This window comes from Sus scrofa, chromosome 7 (assembly GCF_054392235.1).
Source record: "Sus scrofa isolate SSC_HxYL_T2T_F1_AM1 chromosome 7, Sscrofa_HxYL_maternal_Yorkshire_Landrace_v2.0, whole genome shotgun sequence".
Taxonomy (NCBI): domain Eukaryota; kingdom Metazoa; phylum Chordata; class Mammalia; order Artiodactyla; family Suidae; genus Sus; species Sus scrofa.
In genome coordinates this window covers 87,133,633-87,150,365 of record NC_139389.1, presented here as the reverse complement: position 1 = coordinate 87,150,365, position 16,733 = coordinate 87,133,633, and the positions used below count along the sequence as shown (strand labels likewise).

The following is a 16,733-nucleotide window of genomic DNA, read 5'->3' as shown; positions in this document are numbered from 1 at the left end:
TGCAAATATTGTGGCGCGTTCGTCCCCGTCCGGTGCAGGCAGCTTCGCTCCAGGACGCACGCGCAATACATGTTCCCGCCTTGAGACTGCGCCGGCAGATTCCTAGGAAGTGGTTGATGACGTCGATGTTAGGGATCCATGGCTGCGCGCGGGAGAGGGACCTGCAGCCGCCGGACGCGAGGTTCGGAGCACTTTGCTGGGGGCGGAATGCCGGGAGGCGGGAAGTCGGAAAATGAACGGTGCTGTCAACTGTAGCCCTTCCCGTTTCCATCGCCCTCTGAATCAGCACTTGTTTTGGTGCTGTACTTTGACAATCAGTTTTAAGAGCTTTTTGGATTGCAGAATTGTGTATAACAGGTTGTTGATCTATAACAACTAGCCTGGTGCCAACACTATTTTAAATATCTAATGTCATACAATCTAAAAAATTAATTATAAGGTGTCTAATTATTTTATGTAGCACCAAGCAAAGAAAAACGCTTCCAGTTAAAACATGATTCACTGCTTGTAAATTATCACTTGTAAAATGCATCCAGTTTCAGAGATGATAAAATGCAGCTCATACAATTGATTTATGATGAGATACTCTATCTCTCTGTATATTGTGTTCTTAATGTATTGCTCCACCCTACAAATTCCATATTGTTGTTGTCATCCTCTGGATTTTTCAGTTGGGGCAACTGAAGTACAAAGAGATGAAACAACTTAAGATTCCACAACTAGAAAAAGACAGGGCTGGGCTCCTAGTTAGGCACAGACTTCGGAGCACTCTGCTACCACCTTAGGGAGTTTGGGGGATGGGACACCAGTAAACAGAAGAGATAAACAGGCAGAAGAGAATCATGCCTCAGGCATGGTCTTACAAGAGCCTCAAGGCTTCATTTTATTTTATTTTGTTTTATTTGGCTAGAACAGCAATTCAGGAACTCAGACTGTTTTCAAGAACGGTGATGCGGCAGTTATTACTCTTTTTGTAAATTTACAAAACCATCGCAATCCATTTCTTTCAAAAGGTGTTTTTTTCATTGTGTACTCATTCTTTCTTTTGCTGCTTTGTCCATTTGTCTTGCCCATAGCATTAAATGAAGCTGCAAAAATTAATGGCAAAACAGCTACAGAAGACACTCCTCCTGCAAAGAAAATTCGAAGATGTCAGAGGCAGCAGGTGAAAAGGGAGCCTGTGGCTGGAGGAAAGGCTGACAATGACAGGACAGAAGACAAGCAAGGTCAGAGAGAACATCTGCCAGCAAGAGTGTTCCTGGGAGGGGTGAGGCTAGGGGATATCTTGTTCTTTCAACTCTTATCTCTTCCTTTCTTGAAGATATAATTAACTTTCTACCTGTGGGGCATACCGTACAACTAATCTACTTTCTCAAAATGTTCAGTTTCATGTATCTGAGATAAACTGAGACCTGGGTAGATAAGGTCTATTATAGCCCTTCCCATTTCCATCACCTTCTGAATCAGCACTTGTTTCACTGCTGTACTTGGGAAGGGCAAAGTTCATTATGACAGGTTTCCATCTAACCATGACAGCTGTTTTTGACTTCCGTCGAAGTACATGTGTTATGTATCTGTCTTTCCTCAGAGTCTGTGAAGACCTTGCTGTTAAAGGGCAAAGCTCCAGTGGACCCAGAGTGCACAGCCAAGGTGGGAAAGGTGAGAGACTCCCATTGATTTCTCAGAGAGCAGTTCTTCCTTGTTATTGAGATTCCTGTCTGAAACATTACTAGTATCCATTTTAAGAATCCTCTCCAAGGGAGTTCCCTTGTGGCACAGTGGGTTAAGGATCTGGTATTATCATTGCAGTGGTTCAGGTCACTGCTGTGGCACAGGTTCCCTAGCCAGGGATCTTCCATTTGCCACCAGCAGACAAAAAAAAAAAAGAGAGGGAGAGGGAGAGGAGTTCCCATTGGCCCAGCAGAAATGAATCTGACCAGTAACCATGAGGTTGCAGGTTCCATCCTTGGCCTCGCTCAGCTCGCTACCATTGCCATGAGCTGTAGTGTAGGTTGCAGATGAGGCTCAGATCTGGTGTTGCTGTGGCGTAGGCCAGCGGCTGTAGTGTAGGCTCATCACTGTATCTCCCATTTGACTCCTAGCCTGGGAACCTCCATATGCTGCAGGTGCAGCCCTAAAAAGCAAAAAAGTAAAAATAAAAGAGAGAGAATCCTCTTCAAAATACTACTGGTGGAGTTCCCGGCGTGGCGCAGTGGTTAACGAATCCGACTAGGAACCATGAGGTTGCGGGTTTGGTCCCTGCCCTTGCTCAGTGGGTTAAGGATCCGGTGTTGCCGTGAGCTGTGGTGTAGGTTGCAGACGCGGCTCGGATCCAGCGTTGCTGTGGCTCTGGTGTAGGCCGGTGGCTACAGCTCCAATTCAACCCCTAGCCTGGGAACCTCCATATGCCGCGGGAGCGGCCCAAGAAATAGCAACAACAACAAAAAGACAAAAAGACAAAAAAAAAAAAAAATACTACTGGTGATTAATTTTCTCCAAGGCTGAAAGACAGGAGTGGTGGGGTTTAGGGGTAGTAAGGTGTTTTTAACATGGTTAACTTCAGGGTTTTCATCAGCTTTCCATACCTCATTCTTTTTCTCAATTAGTTAATTATATCATTATCAATGTTCTGATGGGAAACTGTACCCTCGTGTGGCATAAGTTACTGAGGAATAGAAAAAGGATTTGAAGATAAAAAAGGCTTCCACTGGAGTGGGTTTCCTTTAACTGAGTTAGAATCATTTGTGTTTCTGTAATTACAAAAAGGCAACAGGTTTTCCTTATAGGAATGACAACTTAAGTGTAGGAGAATGTACTTTTGCATTTCTTTCTCTGGAAGATACATGTTGATAGTGCAGGGGAAAGATACCTTGAGGCAAGAAACTTTAGAGCCTCACTTAGGATCTCATCAGGGTTGGGACTATACAGATGTCATCAGTTTTTTTCTTTTCTCTCTAGGCCCATGTATACTGTGAGGGGAATGATGTCTATGATGTCATGCTAAATCAGGTAAGGGAAGAAACTATTCTATTTCTGAGAATTTTTTCTTGATAACTTTTTTTTTTTCTTTGTCTTTTTAGGGCCGCACTCTCGGCATATGGAGGTTCCCAGGCTAGGGGTCGAATTGGAGCTATAGCTGCTGGCCTACACCACAGCCACAGCAACACTGGACCCCAGCCACATCTGTGACCTACACCATAGCTCACGGCACCATGGGATCCTTAACCCACTGAGCAAGGCCAGGGATCAAACTTGGCATCCTCATTAATGCTAGTCAGATTTGTTTCCACTGAGTCCGGACAAGAACTCCCTCCTGATAACTATTGAGAGCAGTGTCCCAGTGCCCAGATTATTAATTTTGAAATCCCTTACATTAACCCCTAGAGATTCATACTCCCAAGTGCTCAGCCCTAGTGCACTCTACCTGATCGTGGAGTCCTCTGTGAGAAGCAGATCTTTTAGCAGATTTTAGGCCTTTTTTTCCTTCTTTAAAAGAAAAGGGGGGGCGGGGGGCTTGCTGTTCCGGCAGCATTTGAAAGTTCCCAGGCCAGGGATTGAACCCACACCACAGCAGTAGCCTGAACCACTGCAATCACAACACTGGATCCTCAACCCGCTGTGCCACAAGAGATCTCTGGATTTTATGTCTTCTATTACACCTATTAACTCTGGAGTTCCCGTTGTGGCTCAGTGGTTAACAACCCAACTAGGATCCGTGAGGACATGGGTTTGATCCCTAGGATCCATGAAGACAGTGAGTTAAAGATCCGGCGCTGCTGTAAGCTGTGGTGTGGTATAGACCACAGATGCCGCTTGGATCCTTTGTTGCTGTGGCTGTGGTGTAGGCTGGCACCCGAAGCTACACTTCAGCCCCTAGCCTGGGAACTTTCATATGCCACAGGTGTGGCTCTAAAAGACACACATGCGCGCACACACACACAGAATACCTATGAACTCTATTTGTATCATTTTGCACATTTTCTAATAGGTTGTTGATCTTTTTCTTACAGGCTTTGAGAACCTTTATATAATATGGAGGATAGTCATTCGTTTATAGCAAAAATTGCTTATATCTTTTCCAGATTTGTCATTTGCCTTTTGATTTTCCTTATGGAATACTTTTTGGCCTTGTTCAAGTTTTAGGTTTTTATATAGTTAAAATTTTTTCCTTTTTTAAATTTATTTTTTTTTTGAGGTAACATTGGTTTATAACATTTTTTAAGTTTCACATGCACAGCATTGTGTTTCTACTTCTGTATATACTACAGGGTGCTCACCACCAAAAATTTAGTTTCTGTCACTGTTCAGTTCTCGATGTTCATCAGAGATATGGGCTGCCAGTTTTCTTCTTTTGTGTTGTCCTTGTCTGGTTTTGGTATCAGGGTAATGTTGGCCTCGTAAAATGAGTTAGAAAGTATTCCCCCTCTCTTTAATTTTTTGGAAGAATTTGAGAAGAATTGGTATTAAATCCCCTTTGAATGTTTGGTAGAATTCATCTGGGAAGCTGTCTGATCCTGGACTTTTGTTTTAAGGAGGTTTTTGATTACTATTTCAACTTCTTTACGAGAGTTTGGTCTATTCATACTTTCTTCTATTCAAGATTCAGTCTTGGAAGGTTGTATGATACTAAGATTTGTCCATTTCTTCTAGGTTGTCCGGTTGTTGGTGTAGAGTGCTTCACAATATTCTTTCATAATCCTTTGTATTTCTGTGGTACCATTGTTTTTTCTCCTCTTTCATTTCTGATTTCATTTATCAGAGCCTTTCTCTTTTTCTGATGAGTATATCTAGAAGTTTGTCAAATTTTTTTTTTTTCTTTTCAAAGAGCCAGCTCTTAGTCTCATTGATCTTTACTATTGTCCTTTTAGTCTCTCTTTCTTTTTTTTTTTTTTTTTTTTTTTTTTTTTTTGTCTTTTTGCCTTTTCTAGGGCAGCTCCCATGGCATATGGAGGTTCCCAGGCTAGGGGTCGAATCAGAGCTGTAGCCTCCGGCCTGCACCAGAGCCACAGCAACACGGGATCCGAGCCGCATCTGCGACTTACACCACAGCTCACAGCAACGCCGGATCGTTAACCCACTGAGCAAGGTGAGGGATCAAACCCTCAACCTCATGGTTCCTAGTCGGATTTGTTAAACACTGCACCACCACAGGAACTCCCAGTCTCTCTTTCATTTATTCCTACTTGATCTTTATTATTTCCTTCTACTGACTTGGGGCTTCATTTACTCTTCTTCTGGTTCCTTTAGGTGTGAAGTTAGATTGTTTATTTGGGATTTTTCTTGTTTCTTGAGGTAGGCCTGTATAAACTTCCCTCTTAGTAACTCTTTTGCTGCATCCCATAGATTTTGGCATGTCATATTTTCATTTTCTCTTCAGTTCTTTTTAAATTTCTGCTTTGATTTCTTTGTTGACCCAGCAGTTTTTCAGTAGCGTATTGGTTAGTAGTGCATTGTTTATTCTTCACATATTTGTGATTTTTTTTCAGCTTTCTTTCTTGCTTTTTTTGCTTTTTAAGGCCACACCCGAGGCATACGGAGATTCCCAGGCTAGGGGTCGAAACAGAGCTACAGCTGCCGGTCTACACCACAGCCACAGCAACACCAGATATGAGCCACACCTGTGACTTACACCACAGCTTACAGCAACACCAGATCCTTAACCCACTGAGGGAGGCCAGGAAACAAACCCGCATCCTCATGGATACTAGTCAGATTCATTTCTGCTGCACCACAATGCAAACTCCCAGCTTTCTTCTTACAGTTGATTTCTACACTGCTGGAATGGTTTCATGCAGTGTAATCAGAAAAGTTTTTTATATGATTTCAGTCTTCTTAAATTTATCGAGACTTGTAGCTTAATGTGTATTCTTAAGAATGTTTCATGTGCACTTGAGAGGAATGTGTTTTCTGCTGCATTTGGATATAATGTTCTGTACTACTCTATCAAATCCATCAGATCTAATGTTTCACTGAAGGCTCCTATTTCCTTGTTGACTTTATGTCTGGATATTCTATCCATTGATGGAATTTGGGTGTTAAAAGACTTCAACTTTATTTTGTTGCTGTCAGTTTAGGTCTGTTAATGATTGCTTTATCTATTCTGGCGCTCCTATATTAGGTGCGTGTGTGTTTTCTATATGTAGATATTAATAACTTTTGTGTCTTCTCAGTGATTTGTCCCCTTTGTCATTATATACTGTCCATCTTTGTCTCTTGCTACCTTTTTTTCCTGGACTATTTTGTTTAATGTATTAGTTAGTCCTGCTTTCTTTTGGCTGCCGTTTGCTTGGAGTATCATCTTCTGTCCCTTCTCTTTGAGCCTGTGTTTGTCTTTAGAGCTGAGATGAGTCTCCTGGAGGCAGCACATAGGTGGGTCTTATTTTTTTAATCCATCCAGCCACTCTGTGTCTTTTGATTGGCAATTTTAGTTTAACATCTCTTAGACAAAATAGTCCTTTTTCTGCCAGTAACATCTTACCTACATTTGCCTGTGTGGGTTCCATCCTCTTCCTCTTCCCCTTTTATGTTTTTATTGTCTCAAATTATCCTTTTTTATGTTGTGAGTTAAAAATTGAAGTACCTAGTTTTTTTTTTTGTTTTTTTTTTTTTTGCTTTTCCCCCCTTTAACATTTATGTTATAATAAACTGTTTAAAACCTATTTTGTAGAGAGTTGCAGTTTTCCGATTCTGTCTCTTTGTCACATTAAAGTTTTGTGTACTTTTGCGTTTTTGTTTCAGGTAGAAAAGCTCCTTTCAACATTTCTTGTAAGGCAGGTGTAGTGGTGATAAACTCCCTCAGCTCTTGTTTGTCTGAGAAAGCCTTTTTCCTCCCTCATATCTGAATGATAACTTTTCTAGATTGAATATTCTTGACTAACAGTTGTCATCTTGCAGTATTTTGAGAATGTCATTCCACTCCTTCCTGCCCTGTAGAGTTTCTGCTGAGAAATCTGATAGCCTAATCGGGATTCCTTTTTAGATGACCATCCTTTTCTCCTGGTTGTCTTTAAAAATCTGTTATCATTGACTTTTTTTTGTTGTTTTTTTGTTTGTTTATTTTTTAGGGCCACACCTGCTGCATATGGAGGTTCTCAAGCTAGAGGTCAAATCGGAGCTGTAGCTGTTGAGCTACGCCAGAGCCACAGCAATGCAGGATGCAAGCCGAGTCTGCAACCTACACCACAGCTCATGGCGATGCTCGATCCTTAACCCACTGAGCAAAGCCAGGGATCAAACCCGCAACCTCATGGTTCCTTGTCAGATTCATTTCCGCTGCACCATGACAGAAACTACAAAAATCTTTGACAGTGTTTTTTTTGTTTGTTTGTTTGTTTTAAATTTTGACTTTTGACAATTCTAATGTAATGTATCCTGTAGAAGATCTTTTTGTGTTAAAGCAGTTAGCTTCATGGACTTGTATATCAGTTTTCTTCCCCAGGGTTTGGGAAGTTCTCAGCTATTATTTCTTTAAGTAAACTCTCTACTCCTTTCACAATCTCTGCTCCTTCTGAGATACCCATTTCCCTAATGTTACCCTTCCTAAAAGAGTCAGATAGTTCTTATAAAATTTCCTCATTTTTTTCTTAATATCTTCTCTTTGCTGTATCTTTCCTAGATTTCTATCTTTGAGCTCACTCTTTCATTCATATGGTCTGCTCCATTTCCAGTGCTTTCTTTTGTTGTTGTTGTTGTTGTTGTTGTTGTTGTTGTTGTTGTTGTCTTTTTGCTATTTCTTGGGCCGCTCCCGCGGCATATGGAGGTTCCCAGGCTAGGGGTCGAATTGGAGCTGTAGCTGCCAGCCTACGCCAGAGCCACAGCAACTCGGGATCTGAGCCGCATCTGCAACCTACACCACAGCTCCTGGCAACGCCGGATCCTTAACCCACTGAGCAAGGGCAGGGACCGAACCTGCAACCTCATGGTTCCTAGTTGGATTCGTTAACCACTGCGCCACGACGGGAACTCCTCCAGTGCTTTCTAATGCATTTCTCATCCTCTTTATTCTTCAGCTCCAGAATTTATGCTTGATTATTTTTCAGAGTTTCAGTCTCTTCAGTAAAGTATTTCTGTTCATTAATTTTATTCCTCAGCTCATTGAGTTTGCTTTCTGAGTTTTCCTGTAGCTCATTAAGTTTCTTCATAACAGCTATTTTGTATTCTGTATCAGATGGCAGTGGTTTCTGGAGAAGTGTCATTTTCTTTTTGTGATACAGTGTAACTGTGGTTTTTCTTGGTGTTTGATAAGTTGTTCCTCTGCCATCACCTTTGAAGTAGAACACCTTTCTCACTTAGGTAAAGCTTTAACAGATTGCTCAATTAGAAGGCCTTTCTGTAGCTTTCCAGCAGATGGTGCTGTAGCACAAGTTTTTGGTGTTTCTTATCTGACCTGCCTCTGATTATATTTGAGAGCTCTTTCCACTGGCCATCACCTCTGTCAGAGGGGTCACTCGGTGCCCCCTTCATCGCTACTGTGCCTCCAAAGACGTTGGTGCTTTGTTGATGCCACATCACTGGCATCACCACCTGGGGCACCAGGATGGCAGGAGCTTCTGTGCATCTGGAATCTCCTGAGTCACAGGTTCCACCTCAGGGAAAAGGGAGTGAGGAGCTGGTTGCCAGTGCCTTTCTGGTGTATGGTATTATTGCATTTGGCAGGGAGCTGCCACTGAGGGCAAAAGTGCAAGAGCCAGAGTCATGGGCCTTCCACAGCAAGGACAGAATCATAGGCTCCCCTGTCACTGCTGCCCAGTTGCCTGTGGCCACCAGCACCAGTGCACCAGGAGACCAGATTGCTATGCACCACCTCACCTGCTGCTACTGGGTTCTGAGAGGCCATGGGGTCATCTGCCATGGCTGAGGAACCACGATTGCAGCCACCGCCTCCACTGTTCCCTAGGCTCCACCTCCTCTGTGTGTTCCAGTCTAGCCACCTTCAGATGTACAGATGTGTGGAATTCTCTGGAGTCCATTGTGGTGTACAGAGGCACCTTTGTTGAGTCGTGGATCTTTTACTGGTTGTAAATTGAAGGAGAGAAATGAAGGGAGCATCTTTCTCCACCATGATGCTAACATTCTTTTTTTTTTCTTTTTAATCTTTTCCTTTTTATTTTTGTTGTTTTGAATAGATACTACACATGTCTGGTTAATGAATTTCCTGAATATATCTTTGTATTTGAATTTATTGATCCATCATATATCCTTTAAACAGCTACTTAGTATTCCTTTGTTATCGCTTCTTTCACTTAAAATATCGTGAGCAGATCAAAGAGCTTTTAAGGCCCCCTTTTATTCTTCCATCCTGTGACTTTATAATGTGAGTAGCCAGGAGGTAGGAACAGGCAACACACTTAACAAAGACGAGTACCTAGATAACCAGGGCTTGGCCTCACCATACAAGCTGCTGTTCCTTACCATAGACTGTTCCCTCTCTTCACTCGGAGTAAGTTACTTACAGGATGCCTCCTTTTAGATGCTAGTCACATTTTCTCTGAATGTCTCCAAGTCAGGTCACATTAGCTATGGGACTGGTGTGGCAGTGGTTTCTGCCTCTTCGCCACCTCTTCCTAACCTTATCCTGCTCTCAGCTCATTGTCAAATCACTGCAGCTGACAAACCAAAGCTGTAAGTAAAACTGTTAAAAAGAGTAAGTTATCTAAACAAACATGCATAATAGTTACAGATCCTTGTGGCATCCACATTGTTTTCATTTGGAAAATAATGATTAGGAATGGATTGGGAGCTGGAAAACACATATGGAAATATCTTGGAAATACCTGTGGAGGGAGGTGAGGCAGGAAAAAACAGAGGAGCCAATTAATATAGGATATTTGAGGTCGGGGTGAGGTTTTAGGAAGCTTCCAGCCATTAATTCCCAGGAATTGAAAGTTTAATGTAGAAACCCTATCCTGCCTTTCTTATATGCTTACTCTTACATGAACCTGATTTTCTCAGCCCATGCTATCCTTTCCTCATGGAAATTACTGGCTCCTCTGATCAAAGAAAAGCCATTGGTCTGTGTGGCTTCCATTTGCATGCCTTTGTCCTTTTATGTTTGTATTTCTCTCATAGACCAATCTCCAGTTCAACAACAACAAGTATTATCTGATTCAGCTGTTAGAAGATGATGCCCAGAGGAACTTCAGTGTTTGGATGAGATGGGGCCGAGGTAATGACTTTTATTATGGATTTTACGAGGGGTTATTCAAAAAGCCAGAAGCAGCTTAGAGATTAGCCAAAAGTGAAATGGAGTCTCTGTAACCTAAAAGAGGCTCAGGAATCTGTACTACTTGAAATGGAGGAGTGGCAGGCATCCTCGTTAGCAAGTTCCCAGTGGAAAAGCTAAGAGCAGCCTGTTGAGGCTGAGAACTCCATGCAGCTTGGATGCTAGTGCTGTTCAGAGGCTCTGACAGTTAGCGGCTTACTAATCAACAGGATCAGTCCCCAAGCCCTTTCACATTTTCCTCCTTCCCTTCTTCCCTTCCATTTGTCGAATGCTAAGCAGAGAGACCTTAGAGAGCTGGCTTGTTCCTGTTAGAGAGCTTTCCTTGGGTTGGGGGCAGGGGCAGGGAACCATCTTATATGTGGTATTTACTTTGCAGTTGGGAAAATGGGGCAGCATAGCTTGGTGGCTTGTTCAGGGGACCTCAACAAGGCCAAGGAAATCTTTCAAAAAAAGTGAGTGCAAGAAATGAATACAAAAAAATATATATCCTTCTTCTTGAATATATCTTCTTTAAGAATTTTCTAAGTGTGGTTTGGCTTAAATGATAATGTCTTTCCACTGACATTGTATGACTGGAGCACTAAACTGGGTCCTTAGCTAGCGATTAAATCACCTGGAACCATGAAATTGACTGAAAACTGAAGCAACTAATATATTCGGCATATGACCAACAATTTAGGAAATTTGGGGAAACTGAGGTGAGACTATCCAGCTACAGCTTAAAAAATTCTTTTTACTGTGATATGAAAAACTTTCTAGAGTCTCTGGGAATGTTTCTTTCTGAGAGAAAGATTGAATATGGGTCTTTTTTCTTAAATCTCAGTGACTTTTGTGATATTTGGGGTCCTTTTTTTCCTTTTTTTTTTTTTTTTTTTTTTTTTTTGTTTTTGTTGTTGTTGTTGTTCCCTTTGTCTCCAGAGCTTTTCTGTCCATTCAGGGTTATAATTTAAAATCCAGATTTATGGAACATTGATATTGTAGGAGATTAAAGTTTGGAAATGTTGGAAATAAGTGTAAGCCCATCTCTCATAGTAGACCCTATTTGAAAGATTTTCTCACCACCTTGAACTTACAGATTCCTTGACAAAACAAAAAATAATTGGGAGGATCGTGAGAAGTTTGAAAAGGTGCCTGGAAAATATGATATGCTACATATGGACTATACCACCAATGAACAGGTAAACTCTGACTATATATACATTTAGTGGAAAACCGTTTCCTCTTAACCAGGGTGACGCCTAGCAGAGTGACTTAGAGAAGGTCCTAGACCAGAACAGGCCAGGATAGCTTAAGTCTTGTTCTTTCCCACCTAAAGAAAGATTACAGTTCCCTCAGGGGGAAGCTTCACTGATCTTTGTAATCTTAAAGGGACTGTAGAAGATAGAATGTGCTTTTCTAGTCTCTGTTATTTATTAAGGATCTTACAAAATCCTAGGTCCTATTTCCAGAAATTTAATATTGGATCAAGTGAGAAGAAACAGTTAAACTGATAAAACTACATTTAAAGTTGCCTTCACTTCTGGCTATACAACACAGTTTAAAAAAAAAAAAATCAATTTTGAGTGTTAAGGTGCAACCAGGATGCTAAAAAGATCTTTCCTGAAAACTATCAACTATCTGAAAAATGGAGAAATCAATCTTTTTAAGGTGAGAAGATTTGAGATATAATAACCGTCTTTACAAATTTAACTTCACATTAGGACAGCCTTTTAAGACTTATTCTGAGTGGTTGGTTAACTATGAGAGGCAGAATTAGGATTAGAAGGTGGAAATCACATTGGGTACTCTAAGTAGTTAATAATGGACTGGGCTTAGGTTCAGGCAGAGGCTGATGTTCACTCACCAGGAGTATTGTAGAGCCAGTCCCTGCAGCGAGGATAAAGTAGATTCTTTGAGATTTTATAGTTGGGGGTTTTTTTGTTTGTTTGGTTTTTGCTATAGAGTGAAGAGGAAACAAAAAAAGAAGAATCTCTTAAATCTCCCTTGAAACCAGAGTCACAGCTAGATCTTCGTGTACAGGAGCTGATAAAGTTGATCTGTAACGTCCAGGCCATGGAAGAGATGATGGTAGAAATGAAATACGATACCAAGAAAGCCCCACTTGGTAGGACTTCAGATTCCTATCCAGCATTCTCACTTCATGTTGCTAGTTCCTTTAACGGATTTATTATCACTGATATGATATAAAGCTTGCTATTACTGTATAGAGATTTGGGGTAAGAGGCTGTGGGCAGGGGAGGAGGATTAATTTTGAAAGCTGAAAGGTGAGAGTCTTTGTTGGCAGGGACATAAATACACTTTACAGGATGGGGCCCTAGTGGTGGAGTCTGATCTCTGGCTGGGCCTGCAGGGAAGCTGACAGTGGCACAAATCAAGGCAGGTTACCAGTCTCTTAAGAAGATTGAGGATTGTATTCGGGCTGGCCAGCATGGACGAGCTCTTGTGGACGCGTGCAATGAATTTTACACCAGAATCCCACATGACTTTGGGTAAGGCCCATGCTGTTAACTTTGCCTCGGTCTTATTGTCTTCTTTTTTTTTTTTCATAGGGCTACACCTGCAGCATACGGAGGTTTCCACGTTAGGGTTTGAATCGGAGCTATAGCCACTGGCCTACATCACAGCCCCAGCAATGCCAGATCCTAGCTGCATCTGCAACCTGTACCACAGCTCACAGCAATGCTGGATCCTTAACCCACTGAGCAAGGGCAGGGACCGAACCGGCGTCCTCATGGATACTAGTCAAATTTGTTTCCACTGAGCCACAACGGGAGCTCCCTGCCTTGGTCTTCTGCCCAACCATATCAGCTACAACACTCAGCAGCAACTATAATCTTTTTTATTTTTCATTTCTAAGTGATTATCATGAACAGATATAGAGCCAAAATGATTTATAGATAGCCTATTTAATCAGTTTACAAATATGGGATGCAATCTCCTGGCCTGATTATGACCGTATTCTCTCACCACATGGAAGTTGCCAATTCAAGAGAGAGTGGGTCAAGTTATCCAACCAACATGTGACATACCTTCAGGCACCCCCCCCCCCGCCCCATTCCCTATTCTTTAGGTAACTGTAACACACTAACACTATTTCTATGAACTCAAATGATACTAGGTATATAAAATACATTTTATCTTTATTGATTTTGCATTCTGGTGTTTTTTTTTTTTTTTTTTTTTTTTTTATTTTTTGCTATGTCTTGGGCCGCTCCCGCGGCATATGGAGGTTCCCAGGCTAGGGGTCCAGTCGGAGCTGTAGCCACCGGCCTACGCCAGAGCCACAGCAAGGCGGGATCCGAGCCGCGTCTGCAACCTACACCACAGCTCACGGCAACGCCGGATCGTTAACCCACTGAGCAAGGGCAGGGATCGAACCCGCAACCTCATGGTTCTTAGTCGGATTCGTTAACCACTGTGCCACGACGGGAACTCCTGGTGTTTATTTTTATTCTATTGCTTCATAGAGCACTGGGACCTAGGAACAACCTTGAGTTGGGTCAACAGGTCCACTGCTGCTTCTAGATAGGACTTTATCCATACTACTCCTTATTGATGTCAGTATATCTTATTTTTAAAAAGTTCCCATAGAAAGGAATTTTAACTCATCCCAAATGTCAAAATGTATGTTTTTTGTTTCATCTTACGCAGAGTATGTACATAATATCTCTTTATGTATTTGGAAGTTAAAATTACGTGCCTTTGGGCCACACATCAGAGAATTATTGTTTATATCTCTGACCTTAGACTCCGTACTCCTCCATTAATCCGGACAGAGCAAGAACTCTTAGACAAATTACAGCTACTAGAGGTGAGATATGTGTGGATTGGGAAGTATTAAATCTCATTGCCCCAGGTTTTTCCTGCATTGACTCTGTCTCATCTCGTCAGGCTTTGGGAGACATTGAAATTGCCATTAAGCTGGTGAAAACAGAACTGCAAAGCCCAGAACACCCATTGGACCAGCACTATAAAAAACTACATTGTGCTTTGCACCCTTTAGACCATGAGAGTAACGAATTCAAAGTAAGTAAGAAAAATGATTATTTATTTTTATACCATTGAGATCAACCCTTCTCCACCCTGTTCTGACTGCTTCTGGTGAAGAGAAGACTTTAGTATAGGGCAGAATTTCTATTTACTAGGAATCTGGGAAGGTGGGGTCTTTCTAGCTACCTGGTGAGATATTTGGGCCAATTTATACCAGAAGCCCTGAGGTTCTTCAGCTTGGCCTGCTCTCCTCTAGAGTCCACATCAGCCATTTCTTTCACTCTTTTTCACAGGTGATTTCCCAGTACCTACAGTCTACCCATGCTCCCACACACAGTGACTATACCATGACCTTGCTGGATGTTTTTGAAGTAGAGAAGGAGGGGGAGAAAGAAGCCTTCAGAGAGGACCTACCTAACAGGTCTCCTTTTAGCTTTGGGTTTGGGAGGACAGTCCCTTGCCTGAAGTACAGTTATAGGACTTAGAAGGATGGTAGGGACAGCGGTTGGCTTTTTTTATGCTTGTGGCCTTTGTTTGCAGGAAAGCAACAGAGAGTACAATAATAATGGCTTTTCCTTAGGATGCTGCTATGGCATGGTTCCAGGCTGAGTAACTGGGTGGGAATCCTGAGCCACGGGCTTCGAATTGCCCCACCTGAAGCTCCCATAACAGGTTACATGGTGAGTAGAAACTGAACCCTACAAGCAGGTACAAAGGAAAAGGACATAATTTTCTCAAGCTTTTTTCTCCCTAGGTTAGGATTCGGTGGTGCCATTCCAAAAAATTAAACCAGCTCACTCATAACTCTGACTTTTACTATGACCCTCCTTTTTTTTTTTTTTTTTTTTTTTTTTTTTTTGGTGTGTGTGTGTGTGTGTGTCTTTTTGCTATTTCTTTGGGCCGCTCCTGCGGCATATGGAGGTTCCCAGGCTAGGGGTCCAATCGGAGCTGTAGCCACTGGCCTATGCCAGAGCCACAGCAACGTGGGATCCGAGCCACATCTGCAACCTACACCACAGCTCACGGCAACGCCAGATCTTTTACCCACTGAGTGAGACCAGGGATTGACCGAAACCTCATGGTTCCTAGTCGGATTCGTTAACCTCTGCGCCACGACGGGAACTCCAATGACCCTCCTTTCTTAAACCCCTAAATATATCCCTCCCTTCCCCTCAGAAAGCAGAGATTTCATTGGGCCTCTGCTTTCTTTAGAACAGGATTGTGAGGGAAAATGGAGAACGGTCTGTGTTGTGTTCAAGATAATAGAACACTGGTATGAGCCTCCTTTCTAAATGAGTTAAGCAGTTGTTATTGTTATTCATTTATATATTTCAGTTTGGAAAAGGAATCTACTTTGCTGACATGTCTTCCAAGAGTGCTAATTACTGCTTTGCCACTCGCCTAAAGGATACTGGACTGCTGCTCTTATCAGAGGTAAGGCAGGAGCACATCTATGATCTCCAGTTTATTATTAGTTCTCATTTTTCACCTTGGAGAACTTGAGAGAGAACCCAAGTGCAGTTTCCATTGCATTCCATTCTTCTGCTATAATAGGAGAAGTACTGATGGGATTTTCTGTTCGGCTTTAGAGCCATCCATTTCTCAGGAGGACATGAGTGTTCAAAGATGTTTTGCTTTGCAGGTAGCTCTAGGTCAGTGTAATGAGCTATTAGGGGCCAATCCAGAGGCAGAAGGATTACTTCAGGACAAGCATAGCACCAAGGGGCTGGGCAAGATGGCTCCCAGTCCTTCACGTGCCATCACCTTGTAAGTATGCAGAGCCTGGAGGGCCAGAGCACTCCTTTTGGCCAGATAAGACTACTTTCTCGGTCCCAGCTTCTGAACCAGAGGTAGATGTTGACATACTTTCTTCCATTTGGCAGGAATGGGAGTACGGTGCCCTTGGGACCAGCAAGTGACACAGGAATTCTGAATCCAGAGGGTTATACCCTCAACTACAATGAGTTTGTTGTCTATAACCCCAATCAGGTCCGTATGCGATACCTCCTAAAGGTTCAATTTAATTTTCTGCAGCTGTGGTAAATGTTGATATTAAATAAACCAGAGAAGAGTCTTCAAGCAAGAAAACAGACCATGTTGTACTTTTGATTTTCTTATATTTTCTGAAATAAAGATAGTACAGATCTACCACTGGCTTCTTTGGGCTTTACTTCTACAAGCACATGTCTTCTGATGTTAGTGTATCTTCTTTTCCAGGACAAAAAGTACAGTTGCTTTGCATATCCCACAGCTAGCTGCAGGTCACTCAGCATCCTGTGCCTTCACAGTGAAATAGCCTCTATGCATTGAGGGAGACTAATGGACATTAATGCTTTTCTGCATTTAATATGGTTTTTCTGCAAACTGGAGTTTGATAGGTAACATTACAGAAAGGGTGGAGGCAGCAAAGACTGAACTGTTTCCCATACAAATCTTCCCGTTTACCATCTGCAGATCAGGTCTCTCACCACCTAGCATCCTCGGCTTCAGCAGATATCCAGAAATTTGGAAAGCACTTGGA

General features: G+C 42.2%; 1 protein-coding gene across 1 annotated transcript; it reads left to right on the top strand.

The window, feature by feature from the left end:
• Positions 1-130: 130 nt before the first annotated feature.
• PARP2 (poly(ADP-ribose) polymerase 2) lies at positions 131-16,360 on the top strand. Its single transcript, XM_005656314.4, has 16 exons — positions 131-181; positions 1,077-1,226; positions 1,589-1,659; positions 2,959-3,009; positions 10,069-10,165; positions 10,599-10,674; positions 11,298-11,400; positions 12,164-12,326; positions 12,573-12,711; positions 13,970-14,033; positions 14,114-14,248; positions 14,506-14,633; positions 14,793-14,892; positions 15,548-15,646; positions 15,855-15,979; positions 16,096-16,360. The coding sequence occupies exons 1-16, from the start codon at positions 139-141 to the stop codon at positions 16,253-16,255; spliced, it is 1,704 nt and encodes a 567-aa protein (XP_005656371.1). The 5' UTR covers positions 131-138; the 3' UTR covers positions 16,256-16,360.
• Positions 16,361-16,733: the final 373 nt, after the last annotated feature.